General features: G+C 46.7%; 1 protein-coding gene across 1 annotated transcript in view; it reads left to right on the top strand.

Moving 5' to 3' along the window:
* MKNK2 (MAPK interacting serine/threonine kinase 2) overlaps positions 1-18,558 on the top strand; it is a 42,406-nt gene that overhangs the window by 17,040 nt on the left and 6,808 nt on the right. The window contains exons 6-12 of the mRNA XM_081177871.1: positions 1,187-1,266; positions 1,627-1,700; positions 2,755-2,859; positions 4,440-4,495; positions 5,331-5,426; positions 14,068-14,262; positions 16,060-16,224. Of these exons, the coding sequence (XP_081033997.1) occupies positions 1,187-1,266; positions 1,627-1,700; positions 2,755-2,859; positions 4,440-4,495; positions 5,331-5,426; positions 14,068-14,262; positions 16,060-16,224 (771 nt within the window). The remainder of the gene's footprint in view (positions 1-1,186; positions 1,267-1,626; positions 1,701-2,754; positions 2,860-4,439; positions 4,496-5,330; positions 5,427-14,067; positions 14,263-16,059; positions 16,225-18,558) is intronic.

Below are 18,558 nucleotides of genomic sequence, written 5' to 3'. Positions count from 1 at the left end.
GTATGCGTGTACGCATACAGATATAGCAATAGACAATCCATTTATTTTCTCGCCTTAGGAACATGTAACTTTTGTAGCAACAGATGAAAATTAAAAGACGGGAAACTAAATGCCCGCCCCCCAGGTGAAATAACAAAGCCCAGTTCATGAAAGAAAGAAAGACGAGAATAAAAGTCTTTGCATTAAGAGAGAATATTGGTGTTACTGGATTTTCAAGTGTCGTTTCCCAGGCTTGTCTCAAAAATGATGGATTCACTCTACATATGTAATGAAGAAATTTCAAATTATATGTAAAATATCTGGAAGTTCTAGTCCTCGTTAAAATCTCAAAAGATGCTCAATTTTCTCCATTATCACTGTATTCCAGAGTGGTGGGACCAAGTGCCCGGTGTAAGATTTTTGGGCTGTTTTCTATGGAGTTGCTATTTGAGCTGCTTAGATTTTAAGGACATTTACATGATCTGCGATTGTAGGCGTGAAAAGCAAAATAGGGGTTTTTTTGAGGCCGGAGCAAAACAAGGAAGTCCCTGGATGAGCCCAAGAATGTCTTCGTAAAATGCTTTTTTGAAAAGGAAACAGCTGCAAAGGGAACAGCTGTGTTTTGCAAAAAATAAAAAAATTAAGGAAGTGGTGATTGGGGGCTGGTGTGTTTATGGTGCCTAACTGGGAGCAATTCCATTGCTGCGGAAAATCTTCTGTTGGTTCGTGGTATGACCTTAGCTTGAGAGAGGCTGAACTTGCACAGAAATCCCTGCACGTAGAAACAAAGCCTCTCAGGGTCAACATTTCTTCTTGATGTGTTTGCTTTCTAGTTGTGGAGAAACTTGCATTTTTGGGTGGGTGGGTGAGCATTTGCGTGCAAGCAGATGAATCGTGATGCCGTTTTTAAAAAGCTGTTTTCCAGCAAGATGCTTGGGGGAACTCACGCACGAGAACGGTCTTCTGTGCCAAACGGCACCCTTGCAGCTAGAGAGCTAGCCTTTCAAGGTGGGCGGGGAGTTGCGACAGGACATGGGTGGCCGTGAATGGTGCCTGCTTATGCACACAGACTCCCGCAGAGGCGAGGGAACATGAGTTCATGTTAAAAGGGCGCAAAACTCCTTGATTGCACCCAACTGGCCGCTTTCAAATCCCTGACGCGACTCTGTGCTGATGTTCGCTCCTTTGTGTGTGTTTCTCTTTAAAGATTATCGAAAAGCGTCTCGGACACATCCGGAGCAGGGTCTTCCGGGAAGTAGAGATGCTGTATCAGTGCCAAGGACATAGGTATTTTTAATTTTATTTTTTGGTGGCTTAAGCTGTAGGGTTTTTTAAGGGGTAACTCGGACTGGCAGTGCCCATAATAGTGGCTCAGATAAACCTGAGGTTCCGCCAGCAGCTTGTTCGCCCCCGTGAAACCTCCATGCTCAAGAGCAGTCTATCTGCAGCCTTGCTTTTGCAGGCTTCCTGGAGACGCATCCCGTTTGGGGGAAGAAAATGTGGGGAGGTGGGGTGTGGACCTTTCCTGGACTGACCTGGCAAGTGGGCGGGGGGGAGATAGAGAGACGTCCTCATTCTAGGTGAAAACCATGCAAAGTGGAGATCTCTTTCCCCCGTTTTTAAATGTCCTCGTCTTGCTTGCGGCAGGAACATCTTGGAGCTGATTGAGTTCTTTGAGGAGGAAGACCGGTTCTATCTTGTGTTCGAGAAGATGCGAGGAGGCAAGTAGCGGCGCTCGTGTCTGGCACATTGCAGGTCGGGAACGTTTGGCCCGCGGGCAAAACCTGGCCAGCTTGTTTTGGCCCTTCTGGTAGTTTTGGCTGAGCCGTGCCCGCCTGTCCTGGGTGTTGGTCACCCAGGTGATCGGCTCCACCTGCCTGTCCAACTTTGCCTGCAGGTGGGTGAGGAAAGGGATCCCAGCTCGCAGGCCGGATTACATTATTTAAACTGGAACCTGTGAAAAGATTTTATTCTTGGGTGAAGGGTGGCTGCTTGTCCTCTGAAAAAGCCTGGTGCCTGCGTTTCTGCAGGAGTTGTTGCTGTCATCATTTATTAAATTGGTATACTGCCCTTCATCCGGAAAATTATGAGATCAAAAACACAAAATGCATAATAAAAACAAAGGCAAAATGATAACCCACCCCTGCAAAGGGCATCAGCTTGAAGAGGAATGCTTTTGCTAGGCACCTAAAGGTGTATAATGAAGGCACCAGGCGGGCCTCCCTGGGGAGAGCGACCCACAAACGGGGAGCCACCACAGAAAAGGCCCTGTACTTGTGTTGCCGCTCTCCGGATCTCTTGAGGAGGAGGCACACCAAGAAGGGCCTTGGAGGATGATCTCAGGGTCCGGGCAGGTTCATACAGGGAGAGGCCAGTCCTTAAGGGATTGCGGTCCTGAGCCGTTTAAGGCTTTATAGGTCAAAACCAGCAATATCTGCCTCTCCTGGAGTTGGCAGCCCTGCGTGGGGAGCAAATTTCCTGCAGATTTACCTGCCGTAGTTGCAAAGAATGGAGCTGCTTCTCAGACACTACTCAGCTAAATTAACGGATGGTTAATGCAGCCGTTCTACTGCAGAGCAACAGCCTTCCTCCTAAAAAGTTAGGTTTCTAGTCCTCTTGGCTCCAAATTGAGAACTGATTCGAGTCAGACCATCAGGTTTGGCCTTGTCTGCTGTGCTGATTTTTCCCCAGGCCTGCAAACTTTTAATTTTTTGCTGCCTGAGATTGCTAACATTGCTGTGCCCTCTTTTCTCTCTCTGCCCCGATCTTTTCCAGGTTCCATCCTGACTCACATCCATCGCCGCCGCCATTTCAACGAGCTGGAGGCCAGTATGGTTGTGAACGACATCGCCAGCGCCCTCAATTTCTTGCACAACAAAGGTCAGCAAATCCTTTGCGAGTCTGCAAATACCACGGGGCTTGTTGGGTCTTATCACTGTTATTTTGTCTGGCAACCCGGAGGGAAAGTTTGGAAGAGGGCAGTCTGAACTCTCAAGGGGACTCCCCCTAGGAGGAAAGCTTGCAGCGTTTGGAACCTTTCAGTTTAGAGAAAAGGCGAGCGAGAAAAGAGTCGACACGGGAGAAGTTTTATGAAATCATGGAGGAAGCAGAAAGAGGAGGTTTTTTCCTTCCTCCTAACAACTGGAAATTGTGGAAGTGTGATTCTGGGAAAATAGCTATAACAAACTGAAAAAGATGTTTAGATTTTCATTTGAAAAAAACCCAGAATCCTTTCTCCTAGGTATCATGTCAGAGGAAATAAAAAGAACGGTCAGACCAATATTTTATGTATGCAACTACTGCGGCAGGGTTATTGATTGCCAAAAATTGGAAAAGCAGCAGCGTCCCAACCAAAACAGACTGGTTATCTAAAATGATGGAATACCTCCATATTGCCAAACTAACAGGGAGGATAAGAGGAGATAGGGTACAAGTGGATAAGGAGTGGGCTATCATTAAGGAATACATCAAAATTTATGTGGAAAAGGTAGAATTTCTGACAGATACTGAGTGAATCCAGAAAATGATTAGAGCGAAAGGAGAGTAAAGTTAAGATTAAAGAAATAATGAAATGCGTTTAAGCTAGTTGGAAAAATAAAGTAGCATAACGAGAATGGCTGGAAGTCAAGTCACTTGGTGGGGTGTCCGTGTGGGGCAGGTGTGTAGGTTTGTTGATATGTACAGTATAGGTAGGTATTATATAGAGCAATGTAGGTATGCTTTATGCTATGAAAATTAGGTAGCGTGTTGTGTACGTGTATTGTGTAAATGTATATGTATGTGTTTTATATGTCAATAAAATAAAAAAAGGAAATTGTGGAAGTGTGGTGAAGGCAGAAAGGCAGGGCTTCTTCAGTGTTGAAAACTGTGGAGCCCCCTTCCTTCAGGAGACCAGGATCTTCGAATGGTACAGTTGGAAGGGACCCCGAGGGTCATCTAGTCCAACCCTCCCCTGCCATGCAACCCAGGGTTAGAAGAGGAGAGATATAGGCCAGGGTTGCAGCTGCCCAAACGGAAGGCCTCATGGCCATTTTTCAAGACTGTAACACTTCGGTTCTTGAAATTCCTCTGATTGTGCAGATAAAATATAACGAATAGGATTTCGCAGGATGGGGGATTGGTGTGTGAAAAGGTCCAGATCCGAGGATCCCCAGGCAGGCACCTCCAGGTGGTGGAGACGTCAGACGCCATCCTGGCTCCCGGGAATCTTCACTTGGTCACAAGCGGCCGCTGGCCAATTGCAAAATGCTTCTGGCGCCTTTTGAACTCTGCATCTGAAGGGAGGGTGTTCCACAGGGTGGGAGCTGGTTTTCTTAGGGACGAGTGCTTTTGCTTTCTCCTTCTCCAGTCCAGTTGCTACTTTCATTTCCTCGCTGTGCGAAAAAGGTTTCTTTGATCTTGCAAGAAGTTTAGCCTCTGTGCTTTTGTTTGCTGATGCAACCTCTCTCTCTCCTTTTCAGGAATAGCACATAGAGATTTAAAACCAGAAAATATCCTTTGTGAAAGCTCCAATCAGGTAAGGAGTGGCTTCAAACACATTAGCAGGGTGCTGCTCCCTCTTGTCTTGTCTAAAGAGAAAGTTGCCATTTGGTGTGCGATCTGTGGAACTGCCGTCTGCAGGATGTTGGAATAAAGGGCTTGCAGACGAACATGCAGCTGCCCTTTGCAATTTGCTCTTCTCCAGATTTTGTGATGTGTTTCTCCAATGAAACAAAAGACTCTTAATCTCAGGGTTCTGGGTTCGAGATACACTTTGGGCAAAAGATTCCTGCATTGCAGGGGGTTGGACTAGATGACCCCTGTGGTCCCTTCCAACTTTACTATTCTAGGATATTAGATGCAAAAATGGCTCTGTGAATAATGTCCAATAATAATGTCTAACAACAACAACTTCTTATTATTTGTACCCTGCAACAATAACAAACAACAACAACTTATTATTTGTACCCTGCAACAATAACAAACAACAACAACAACTTATTATTTGTACCCCACCCATCTGGCTGGGTTTTCCCAGCCACTCTGGGCAGCTTCCAACAAAAATTAAAAATACATTAAAATAATGCTTTGAATTGGAGAAAACCCCTTGCAGAATTGTGCATATTAGTTAAAAGGGTGAGTTAAGATAAATGCATGTGAAAACATGCAGGAATTTTTAATGTGGACTTCGAAATTTTTCACGGTAATGTGGAAAGCAAACGGGGGGGTAATGAACTGAATTTGAGCTGCTTGGGGAGGGAGAAATGAGAAACTGAAATTCATAGGTTTGTCTGATTAATTCTTTCTGGAGCTATGGATTTTTTTTTAAAAAAATAACAACTGGCAAATTCTTTTTCTTTTCTGCAATGCAGGTTTCGCCCGTGAAAATCTGCGATTTCGATCTAGGAAGCGGGATCAAGCTGAACGGCGATTGCTCACCCATCTCCACTCCAGAGTTGCTCACCCCGGTAAGTTCCCCCAAGCGTGGAAAAACCCAATTTATATAAAACGCTTTAAAAGTGGTGCTTGGAAGGAGAATCTGAACTGGGTCTCAACCAACAAAAGTGGCAGCCAGCAGGTTTTGAATGAGGAGGAAGGCTTTTATTAATATATATATAATTGATGGAATTCAAAGGCATGAGATGTGTTGAGGTTTAGCAGGCTTTAAAAATGGAAAATCCTCCAGGAATTTCAGCGTCCGTTCACTGTGATGGTTCAGATGGAAGCTTGCATGCTGGGGTGCAGTCTACCTGTCTGCGGACAAACGCCGGATCCCTCGGCCTGAAAGCGAGATGAGCGCCGCAACCCCAGAGTCGGATTCCCAGAGGCGCCTGGCTCTCCACTGTTGGAATCAGAATACTGGGGATGAATGGATTCCACCCCCCCACCCCGATCCATATAGCCTTCTCTGTGTGTTTTGCTGATGTTTTGGCATTGGTGGAAAGAGGTGTTTGGCTTTGTATGGCTCGTCCGTGTGTACGTTCGGTCATCATTTGCTGCAAGCCGGCCTTCCAAAATCCCTTATGGGGGACACAAGAGCCCTTATAGAGTCCTTTGCAGGTTCTTCATCGGTCGGAGATAAGAGCAGAGGCCAATCAGAGAATATTGAGAAGCAAAGATTGTAAGCCTGATCTTTATTGAACTGTTGCAGCAGGGTGCTCCCCTCACACGCAGGTGAAGGAGGAGGACCCCGAACCAAGGTGTGCCTGCCCTTATATAGACATTTTAAATTGCCCGCCCTGGAGTCCAAGACCACCCCCAGATACATCATACCTACATCACAGAAAGGGCAGTCTACAACAGAAATCTGAGCGCGTTGTTTACCTCCTGTCTGGCAGGTTACCTGTTAATGCTCGCTTGATTGGATACCCTGGGGAGCCTGGCCAGTCTTTTGTAATGACAAATATAGTTCCTGAGCCAGGTCACAGGCTCACCCTCTTCATACACAGACATACCCTTAAGACAGGATTTGTGAAGGAAAAGACAATGGGGAGGCTTTTCCATTTTCCTTGACCTTGCAGAGAAATTGGTTTCAGGGCTGTTTTCCTGTGCTGCTTCAGATATGTGGTTTATATATTTATGTACGTGTTTGCTTGGTACGTTTATGAACATTTATTATATATATAAGACCTTAAATTTTTAATTTTATTTAATCCCCCCCTTTGGATTGGATTTGGATTTGATATCCCGCCTTTCACTCCCCTTCAGGAGTCTCAAAGCGGCTAACAATCTCCTTTCCCTTCCTCCCCCACAACAAACACTCTGTGAGGTGAGTGGGGCTGAGAGACTTCAGAGAAGGGTGACTGGCCCAAGGTCACCCACATCCTTTAACTGGCTTTAACTAATGTGGTGGCTTATGGCGAGTCAAGGATCCACCTAGGAGACCAGGAAGGGAGATGTTTGCAAAATGGGAGGACGTTGGTTTTTTCCTACCAGTCCCTGGCCAATGCAGACTGGTCTTGTGTGGTCATGTTTCTCCAGGATTATTGGCGTGCCTTTTTTATTTAGAGTGTTGCCATAGTCAGATTTGATTTCTGGCTCCATCCGGCTGGCTTATTATTTTTATTTATTGTGTTCGTTTTTCCCAGGGATGGCTGACGTGCTTCTCCCCTGTGACGTAGATTAGGCTGGCCCCCAACATCACCCCCAGTGAGTTTCATGGTCGGGTGGGGCGATTTGAACCCTGGATAGCTTAGTCCAGGGGTCAGCAAACTTACTGCGCCTCGGGCCAGTCTCTCCAGGGCCAGAGGACGAGGGAGCGCGTGCCCATACCCGTGTGCACACGCTATTTCTGGCGCACTTCCGGGTCCGAGGAGCACCGGAAATAGCTTGTGCGCATGTGCACTGGCCTCCTCCGACCCGGATGTGCGCAGCCATGCACATTGTGCATTTGTAAATAACGCTTGCGCATGCGCACAAGGTATTTCCGGTGCTCCTCTGACCCGGAAGTGGGCAGCCGTGCAACGCAGTGCCGGTAAGAGTGGGCGGCAGGGGTCACTGTGGGCCGGATAAACGAGTACCTCCGGCCTTATCTGGCCCGCGGGCGTTAGTTTGGGCCTTAGACCCCTGGCTTAGTCGGTAGATAGAGCACAAGACTCTTAATACCAGAGCTGTGGGTTCAAGCAAAAGATTCCTGCCTTGCAGGGGCTTGGACTAGGTGACCTGCGTGGTCGACTTCCAAGTTTCACGGCCCGTTCCTGGGGCGCCACGGAGATTATTAACTTGTGGCGTAGAATTGTGTCATGAATGTGAACACCGCATCCTGTTCTGTATCTCGGCTATGCAGCTGGTTTGCGTTTCCTGAGAGGCTGTGCAGAATCGAAAAGGTCGCATTGTGTTGGCTGTCTTTTGAATGAAAGAAACAGTCTTGGGGTTTTTTTGGGGGGGGGCACAGACCTGCAAAATGCAAATCTGCATGTGCCGGAAGAAGCGAAGCAGCCAAGGGGCTCCCATTTGCAGTCTGCAAACAAAGTTTTGAAAAAATTAAGTGTTGCAGGGGGAAGTGCACGAAATTGGGGCACGTTGCAAAGACTCAGCCCCCCCCCCATCCCAGGTTTCGGGTTCCATAGTGCTCTTAATTTATTCCCCTTCCTTTCGAAAGCTTTTTAAAACTGTTGTTTTCCCACCCTAAGCAGAGAGAGGGGCCCACCTGCCTCTGGTCTCTCTTGCTCCCCCCCCTCCAAACCACTGCTGAGATGCTGTAAAATTTGCCCCTAGCAACAGCTTGGCTGATTGGCTGTCAGGCCTGAGGTTTGGGGATTTCCTCTCTCTCCCCCCTCCTTCCATCTGTTTCTCTCTTTCTGCCCCTCCCCTTCTCCTCCCCTTGCTTTGTAGAGGCTGCTCTGACCCATTTATGCAGTGGGGGGGGGGGCAAGGAGACAGGAGGCTATGGACAGATATTTTTTTTAAAAAAACAAAACTCTTGGACATAGAGTTTTAGGTAAGATCAAATCCCAGGCATGTGTGTCAAAAGGGTTATAAATATCGCTACGAATAAAAACGAAAAGCCTTTGCTTTTTTTGCAACTTAAAAAAAAAACCTTTGCCTTTTTGCAATTTTTTTAAAAATGCAAAAAAAACCCCACACCCTTTGCTATTTTTGCAGCAACAACGAAAACAATCTTTGCTCTGCAACCCAGGGTTGTATTCAGCGTTACTTAAGAGTTAAGATTCGTTGGAATTGATGGAAGTGATTCACGTCAATGGGTTCTGTTGATTATTATTATTATTATTATTAATTGAATTTGTACGCTGGCCTTCATCTGTAGATATCGGGGCTCATCTGCTCTCAGATCGTATTAGCACCCTAGATTTAAAGCTCTGTGACGCCGCTTTGAACAGTCATGGCTTTGTCCCTCACAAAGGGAAGTGCAAGTTTTTCAGGGTGCTGGGCGCTGTTTGGCGAATACCTGCGCTACAGTTCCCAGGCTGGTTTATCGCTCCATCCCTCTTCCCAGGGAATTGTAGCTCTGGGAAAAGGGGTGGCACAACTCTCAGCACCTTTTTTTTAAAAAAAAAATTATTAGGAATTTAAACAGAACATATTATCTTATAGCATATCATCCTTAATTCCCCCCCCCATAGAACAACCCCCCTGACTTCCCTCAGTTCCCATCTCTGGTTTCTCTGTAAATGCTATTCTCTGCATGTTACAAAATCGTATAGATCCTTAATTTATCTAACTGGTTGTTATCAATAAAAAGTTTGTGAGTGTTTACTCAAAACCTGCCAAGGAGTCCAGTTCACTTTGTTGCTTCTTTAAATACTTTGTAAAAGGTTCCCGTTCAGTTATCCTTGTCCCGTAGTTTATGTGTCAGTTTTGCCAATTCTGCATAGCCCATCAGTTTCTCTTGCCATAATTCTTTAGTCGGGGTTTCTTCGAACTCTCGGCACCTTTAAAGCTCCCAGAATTCTCTGGCGGGAGCGCCGGCTGTTTTAAAGTGTGGTATCCTAGTGATTCGAACTCAGAACCGGGTCTCCGTGCTTTCAGAGAGGCAGTCTTTTCCCCACCCTTACCTGGAGACACACCTGAGGCCTTCTGCATGCCAGGCGGGTGTCCTACCAATGAACTCCCCCGAAAGCCATTGAAACGGTTCCTGCATTAGCTGGGGTTCCTGTGCCACAGCGGGTTGGACTGGATGACCCCGTGGGTTCCCTCTGTGATCCCTAAGCGTGCATCCTTCCCCCGCCCTCTTTACGTGCCCCCGAGGCAGATCGGCTCCAGAGCAGCTCTTCCCTCCTCCCTTTTCGTAAACCGGCCGGTTGGGCGAGTTACCCGGACTCTGCGCCCTGCCCCTGTTCTGGAGGATTTGCCTGAGTCCGGATAATGTGGATTTGCGTATGTATTAACTCGAGGAAGGGCAGAGTTAGGCAGCTGACGCGGTGCCGGGCGGATTGCGTCTCGGCTGGTTTGATCCGGTCTCGTTCAGGGAAGGGAGGATGTGGTGAAAAAGAAGAGCGAACTCTGTTTGCCTCGGTTGGTTGGCGACAGCGAAGGGTTTTGGCGCTGTGTGGTTTTTTGCTGGTCTCGTTTTGCAGCTGCAGTCAAGGGTTCCTCTGAGCATGTGCAGAGTGCGCTTTCCAGCACAGAACCCTTTCCTCCTCCTCCTTCCTTTGCTGCGTATCTGGGATTAAGGGACAGGGTTTAGGAGGCGGTGAGCAGTGGTTCCCTGCTCCTCTCACTGATTTTTAAAGGTTTCTGTATGTATACAGAAGAGTTCAAGGCAGGTGCGTTCTATTTGAACCAGTTTCACTTTCCACTTCTCAGATGAACCAAGCACCCTGTTTCTCCTCCTTTTTAAATCTGCAAATGACAGATTGATAATCCTGAAGCGTATAAACTGACCGTCGTTTTGGAATTAAAATTAGTTTAGCGTGGAATAACTTCAAGCTCCAGTTTTTCCCTCTCTCAATAACACACCTGTGTTTTTTTAAGAGCCAAGAAAGGGTGTCTTTAAGTTTGCTGAGGATACTAAAATAGAAACACAAAAAGCTGGTACAGTCAGTGTCGCCAACTGGCTCCTATCAGGGCCACCAGCATTTTAAATCTTCCTCCCCATGTGTTTTATTGTATTTTGACTATTACTTTTAGTTGATTTGTTTCAGTTAATTGGTATTTTAAAATGGATGTTTTTTTTTAAAACGCTGTAAGCTGCCAACTTGGGAGAAGTCGCTGGGGCAACGCAGTCCGGTGGGTGGGGTACAAATAAAAAATGTTGATTATTACTATAAATACATCAAATGAATGTCAGCCTGGGTAGCTCTATTGGTCCTCCAGTTGTTTTGGGACTACAGTTCCCATCATCCCTGACCACTGGTCCTGCTAGCTAGGGATGATGGGAGTTGTAGTCCCAAAACAGCTGGAGGGCCGAGTTTGGCCATACCTGGGTTAGATCATGGTGCTGATAATGCCTAGGTTGCAAGTTCAGGACAGCTGCGTATTCCTGCGTTGCCAGGGGGTTGGGCTGGATGACCCTCAGGGTCCCTCCAACTCTACAATTCTGTGATTTTTTTTTTTTTAATGAATGGACTTTGAGGCTCCGGTCTCCAAATCTGCCCCTGCCATTTTTGTTTTCTCCAGGCACTACTAACTAGATGGATTTATTTTCTTCTTCCATGCAAGAACTGTCCCAGCGGATTGTTTCGAAGGTCTTGGGGGGGGGGGTTGCGCCAAAATTACAGCTCTCTTCCCAAGCCCTTAACTGAACCCCCAATCTTATTCCAGAAAAACACGGGCCTCTGCTCATCTCTCGTGGGGGATAAATTCTGGGGATACAGCATGAAGCCAAAACTGTGTAGAGTCAAAACATGTTGTTTGAGATTCCCACTGGAAGGCTTCCCCCATTTTGGCCTGCTTCTTAATTATTATTTTTTAATTGCCAGGCGTATATTAAGCAGAAATGTGCACAAGTTAAATGTACTCTTTAACCAGGCCTTGGACTGATTGACACCCACCGCCCTTGCAAAATTGGGGGGGGGGTGTTGTTAGTTTGTTTTATTTTTATTATGTGTTTTGAGGGTTTTTTAATTGTAATTTTATCCTGTGAAGTGCCCTGAGACCTGTGGGCATAGGTCAGTATACAAATTTAATAAATAAAAATAATAATATGATAGCCATGTTCAAATATATAAAAGGATGTCACCTAGAGGAGGGAGAAAGGTTGTTTTCTGCTGCTCCAGAGAAGCGGACACGGAGCAATGGATCCAAACTACAAGAAAGAAGATTCCACCTAAGCATTAGGAAGAACTTTCTGACAGTAAGAGCTGTTGGACAGTGGAATTTGCTGCCAAGGAGTGTGGTGGAGTCTCCTTCTTTGGAGGTCTTTAAGCAGAGGCTTGACAACCATATGTCAGGAGTGCTCTGATGGTGTTTCCTGCTTGGTAGGGGCTTGGACTCGATGGCCCTTGTGGTCTCTTCCAACTCTAGGATTCTATGATTCTATGATAATGATATCTGTGCCGATATCCAAAGTCTGGGATACACCAGCAATGTGTTCTCCCCAACAACCTGAGGTCTAGTAGCTTGGTTTGCACTTTTCAAAACAACAGACTTCCACATTTTCAAACCCTTGAGCCTTTTTGTCGTGAGGTATTTCTGTTCCAGAACAGGGGGTTTTTTGCCTTATTTTTTAGCTAGTGAGAAAAATGCATTTGCTCACAAAGGACTTTGGGTCAAATATTTGCACATATATTTGCACCAAGTTCCTTTGCAAGTGCAATTGGACTTTTTTTTTGTAAAGGGGTTGGGAGAAGTACATAATTCCTGCAGTTTGTGTATTTGGGGAGATCCCAGCCCTTGCATGCGCAATCCCTTCCCCTTCTTCATCGGACTGAACTATTCTGGCAGGTTTATAGCGGAGCCCTGAACATTGCAAACCCTTTTTCCAGGAAACGCTGCCTGGCTTTTTATAGACCTTGGATAGTCTCCTCTTCTTGGCCCTGAGGGCTTCTGGGAAAGAATGTCCCGGGTTTTTTTTGGGGGGGGCTTTATTTATGAGGGGTGAAATGTGGGGCAGAGGCATGGTGATCACATGCCCCCCCAGCTGAAGCAAAACTCAGCTGGTGCCGTCCAGAGAGCATGGCTACTTGGCGAAAGAGAAAATGCTTCCTGGTCTGATGGGACACCCCAGAGCCCATCTAGACCAACCCGCTGCAATGCAGGCGTCTCAACTGGACAGATCACCTTCCAACCTCTGCTTAAAACCTCCAAGGAAGGATGCCCCCCCCCCCCGGGCAGGGTTAGAAATTCAAAATATACAAGCTGATCGCCAAATGGCACCTTAAACCTCGGTTGCGGTCGCCATGATGGAATGTCCAGGCGCCATTTTTTCCTTGGTGAATTTTATTATTATTCATTTCCACGCCACTTTATGTTTTAAAGAAGAAGAAAATCTATCTTTCTAATAATCTATCTAATAACATTTTATCCTTTACCCCACATAGAAGGTTACATTTGTTACTCAACAGCTATATTCCAATTTGACCAAACTACGGTTGCGTTTTAAGGTTCCAGTCCTCAGTGTCTTACCCAATTTCATCCTTTCTAACGTGATTTGTAACACGTTCTGCTGTCTTCTTACACTCCAAACCCCACTGGGGTCTTCCCACATGGGGGGAAAAACTTTTTTGTAAATAGATTAGAAATGAGTCCCAGCCTTCTTTAAAAGACTCTAAACTTGTGTTTCTTATCAGTGCTGTCAGTTTTGCCATCTCCTCGTATTCAAGGTTTTTCATCTGCCATTCTTCCTTTTTGGCTGTTCTCTCCTTCTTCCATTTCTGAGCGTAGGGAAACCATAAAGACCGTTGAGGCTCCCCCCCCCCCCACCGCCTTGCCAATCCAGATCTGTTGCTAAATAATTTCATTGTGGGAGCCAGAGATCTTAGACAGTAAAACAACTTTCCATTTGTGTAAAATGTGTGTGTTTCTGAAAGAGCAAACGGGGGTTTCTTTCCTGCAAAGTTAGTGGTTTCAAATCACATGCCATTTCTTCTGCATGTGAAATCCGGAACCTTTTCGTTTTGCGGTGGGGGAATTTTGAAAAACAAAAGTGTGACCCTGCCGCTTTTAACCCTTTCTCTGCCCGATTCCTATTTATTTATTTTTAATTCGTCGTTATTGATTTAAAATATCATCTTACAGATATATTGCAAACAGTTACATCAAAATTAAACACAAAAATATAATAGAAGATAAAGAAAATAAAAAAGCAAAAAAGAGTTAACAATAAGAAATGAATATTGGTTATAACATCCTGTCTTTTCTAATAAAGTCTTCTGAAAGAAACTTCCAATCGTTCTCGTTGTACTTTTTCTATTATCTTAATTTTATCGCACAGTTTGTTTTATAACTTCTCCTGTATCTAGTATATTTGTTCCATTTGTTTATTATGTTCAAGTATCATTCAGTTCTGCTAGCATAACATCATTATTACAATATAATCTTATACATTCTCTGAATAGTCTCCATTCTCTGAATTTTTTTTGATTTGGGGCTCCTCTGACTTTTCCGGTCAGCTTTGCTAATTGAAAGTACTCTGGCATGAGTGATTGCCTATCTATTATTGTGGGTGTTTTTTCACATTTCCAACTTCTGTTCTCCTCCCGATTCCAGTGCGGCTCGGCTGAATACATGGCCCCGGAGGTTGTGGAAGCCTTCAATGAGGAAGCCTCGATCTACGACAAGCGCTGCGACTTGTGGAGTTTGGGGGTCATCCTCTACATTATGCTGAGCGGCTACCCGCCTTTCGTGGGCCACTGCGGGACCGACTGCGGCTGGGACCGCGGCGAAGCGTGTCCCGCTTGCCAGGTGAGCAGGCCTCGGGCTCCTTCCTCTTCTTTTGTTTTGCAAGAAGCAGCAGCTGCACCAATACATAGCTGTCAAGCGTCCCTTATTTGGCGGGACAGTCCCTTATCCCAGCGCCGTGTCCCGCTGCTGTCCCTTATTGATGATGTCCCTTCAATTTCCCGGGTTTCAAAGGAAGCAGCTCCTCTCCCTGCCGGCCAGGGAGGAGGGAGGCTCCAACTGGGTTGCTTGGCTGCGTTGCTCACCCAATAAGGAGTCTAAGAACGACTGGGGAGTGGAGCTTGCATGCCTTGTGCTGATCAAATTGGCCGCGTTGCCTGGGGACTCGCCTTTGCTCAGCGCTTCCCAGCGGAGAGGTGACGTGGTTTTCCTTGAGGTTTGAGGCTTCGTTTGGCTGCTGGCTGGGCTTTCTGCCTTTGGCTCGGAGGGGCTCAGAAGTTGAACATACCTGGTCTTGGAAAATCCCTTATTTTGGCTGCTGATCCCTTATTTCCGAGGCTGCTAGTCCCTTATTTTCAAATTTGTAAGTTGACAGCTATGCACCAATATAAGATTTTTTTGGTGGGGGGGGGGGCAAAAATAGTACAGTGGTTCCTCTGGATGTGAACGGGATCCGTTCCGGAGCCCCATTCGCATCCTGAAGCGAATGCAGCCCGCGTCTGCATGGGTCGCGATTCACCGCTTCTGTGCATGACGTCATTTTGAGCATCTGCGCGAGCGGTGAAACCCGGAAGTAACGTGCTCCATTACTTCCGGGTCGCTTCAGAGCGCAACCCAAAAAGGCTTAACCTGAAGCGACTTCAACCCGAGGTATGACGGTACATGTGGAAAGCATCTAGGGAACTAGCAGAGCACATGAGTGAACAGTGTAAAAGGTAAAGGGACCCCTGACCATTAGGTCCAGTTGTGGCTGAATCTGGGGTTGCAGCGTTCATCTCGCTTTATTGGCCGAGGGAGCCGGCGTACAGCTTCCGGGTCATGTGGCCAGCAGGACTAAGCCGCTTCTGGCCGCAGAGACCATATAACACCGGTCTTGAAAGACCTGCATTGGCTCCCAGTACGTTTCCGAGCACAATTCAAAGTGTTGGTGCTGACCTTTAAAGCTCTAAACAGCCTCGGTCCAGTATACCTGAAGGAGCGTCTCCACCCCCATTGTTCAGCCCGGACACTGAGGTCCAGCACCGAGGGCCTTCTGGCGGTTCCCTCCCTGCGAGAAGCAAAGCTACAGGGAACCAGGCAGAGGGCCTTCTCGGTAGTGGCGCCCGCCCTGTGGAACGCCCTTCCAGCAGATGTCAAAGCGATAAACAACTACCTGACATTCAGGAGACATCTTAAGGCAGCCCTGTTCAGGGAAGTTTTTAACGTGTGATATTTTATTGTATTTTTGGTTTTTATGGAAGCCGCCCAGAGTGGCTGGGGAGGCCCAGCCAGATGGGTGGGGTATAAATAATAAATTATTATTATTATTATTATTATTATTATTATTATTATTATTATTATTCTGGCGAACCAGAGCAGTGCATGGAAACGCCGTTTACCTTCCCGCTGGAGTGGTACCTATTTATCTACTTGCACTTTGATGTGCTTTCGAACTGCCAGGTTGGCAGGAGCAGGGACCAAACAACGGGAGCTCACCCCGTCGTGGGGATTCGAACCGCCGACCTTCCGATCGGCAAGCCCTAGGCTCTGTGGTTTAACCCACAGCGCCACCCGTGTCCCTTTTGTGAACAGTGTAATGCAGCAGTAAAACAGAAAAGGTGATTTTGTATGATTCCGTGACCCTTCCTTCCTTCCTTCCAGAACATGTTATTTGAAAGCATCCAGGAGGGGAAGTACGAATTCCCTGACAAGGACTGGGCTCACATCTCTTTCGGAGCCAAAGACCTCATTTCCAAGCTGCTGGTCAGGGATGCCAAGAAGCGCCTCAGCGCAGCCGAAGTTCTCAAGCACTCGTGGGTGCAAGGGGTGAGTACGGTGGGGGGGGAAAGGCGGGAGGGGTTCCTTGGTTTGGGGTTAGGGTGTTTTTCTGTTTTTTTGCAGCCCCAATAAACCTGTCCCGTTTTCTCTCTGCATGAAATGAGACAAGCCTTTGGCTCATCTAGTTCAGTATTGCGTGCACTGACTGGCAGCATCTCCACAGAGATTCAGGCAGGCCCCCTTTGGAGAGGGACTTTGTAGTAAAGTCAGGGTAGGTTTAATCCCACCACGCTGACACCATGTAGTAATGCTCTGGCCACTCTACCCCTCCCTCTCCTGTCCTACCATCCAGCTGGATCAGGTTTAGGGGAATGGCAGTCGGAGGCATATACCGTATTTTTTGCCCCATAGGACGCACCGGCCCATAGGACGCACCAAGTTTTTTTGGGGGGAAATAAAGAAAAAAAAATATTTCCCCCCCAGGCGCTTGTGGGGCCGGCAGCGGGGAGAAGCGCTCTTCTTCTCCCCACCGCCAGCCTTCAGATCAGGTCTGGGGACAGCAGGAAGACGCGCTGTGCCTCCCTGCTGTCCCCGGAGCTTGCGGGGCCGGCAGCGGGGAGAAGCGCTCTTCTCCCCGCCGCCCACCTGCAGACCAGGTCCGGGGACAGCGGGAAGACGCGCTGCGCCTCCCTGCTGTCCCCGGAGCTTGCAGGGCTGGCGGAGAGGAGAAGCACGCGTCTCCCCACCATCAGCCTCCAAACCACATCGGGAGACAGTGGGATGGCGGCGTTCCGCCTCCCTCTGTCCCCCGACCTTGTGGGGCTGGCGCTGGGGCTCTCCTGAAGCCTGGAGAGCGAGAGGGGTCGGTGCGCACTCCAGGCTTCAGCGAAAGCCTGCATTTGCCCCACAGGACGCACACACATTTCCCCTTCATTTTTGGAGGGGGAAAAGTGCATCCTATAGGGCGAAAAATACGGTACTTTTTTCAGGACAAAACTCATCAAGAAAGGTAGTTGCTGCCACCACTCCCTTGTACCAGGGGCACCAGAAGACTTTACCCAAGGGAGAAGGTTATCCTTCCTAGTTACCGGCTGCCCCACCCTGCAAGTTGCTTCCACAACCAGCAGGCAGAAATTCAACAGATACACATTCCCAGATTGATTAGGGTTGATGACTCATTCACACCCAGACAGCCTTTTTTGGCACCAGGTGCTAAAACCCCACTAATCAACTTGGAGAGTTTCCTTCCTTCAGATGTCTGAGATAAGCAAATCACACTTTCAGAGACTGTTAGTCTGCATCTTTAAAATAACAAAACACATTCCCCATAAATCCTATGGCCTTTGGTCTTCCCATAATACTTTGCTCCTTACTTGACCAAAGTTTTGTCTATTGAAATTTGCTAACTTCACTACAAACTTAACCTGGGACTTTCCCCTGTAAAGATTCTCTTGGCTACTAAGCAAGCCTGCACTTAACCAAGATTGCAGTTGGGGCAGAGGTCCTTTGCCGTCTCTGTGGGCAATTGGGAACTATACTTAGAAGAGTCTAGTTCTTAACAGTTCTGCGTTTAACAAGTTAGAAAACCATCACAATGAGGATGCATAATAATAATAATTTATTATTTATACCCCACCCATCTGGCTGGGCTTCCCCAGCCACTCTGGGAGGCTTCCAACAAAATATTAAAATACCATAATACATCAAACATTAAAAGCTTCCCTAAACAGGGCTGCTAATCAGAAGCAAAACAGAGGATACCTGTCTGATCAGGATTCACAGTGTGGGTTTGAAATCCCTGGTGCTCTAGGTGGCGCTGCGGAGCTATCCTCTGAAGGTACCTCAAACCCTGCCTTTTAAAAAAACAAAAACAAATTATTAATTTTCCATTTAAACATATTTAATCACATCCTTATTATCCTCTTTACCTCTTTGGCTCTTTAGAGCCTATCAGCTTCCTTCCCTCCCACCTCTTGGCTTTCAAAGTTAACCTTTAAATCATAGCATTTTATATATTTTCCAATTCTAATAAGACTCATCACAAAATACCTCAAAGTTTAAATAGATATAGAAAGGTAAAAAAAAAATCTCATTACAGATCTTCAGATAACTCTACTAGTGGTGTTAATTGCATACAATGAGCTTTCAGGTGTTGAATAAATTGACTCCAGTCTTTTTGCAATACTTGATTGTGCTAGTTTCTGATTTTGCCAGTTCCGCAAAGTCCATCATTTTCATCTGTCATTCTTCTTTCGTTGGTACTTCTTGTTTCCATTTTTGGGCTAAAAGAGTTCTTGCTGCTGTTGTTGCATACATGAACAGTCTTGTATCTTTTCTTGGTATCTCTTCACCTACTATACCCAGTAAAAAGGCTTCTGCGAA

Source organism: Podarcis bocagei (assembly GCF_964188305.1).
Source record: "Podarcis bocagei genome assembly, chromosome: 18".
Lineage (NCBI taxonomy): Eukaryota > Metazoa > Chordata > Lepidosauria > Squamata > Lacertidae > Podarcis > Podarcis bocagei.
This window is presented reverse-complemented; position numbering and strand designations above follow the sequence as displayed.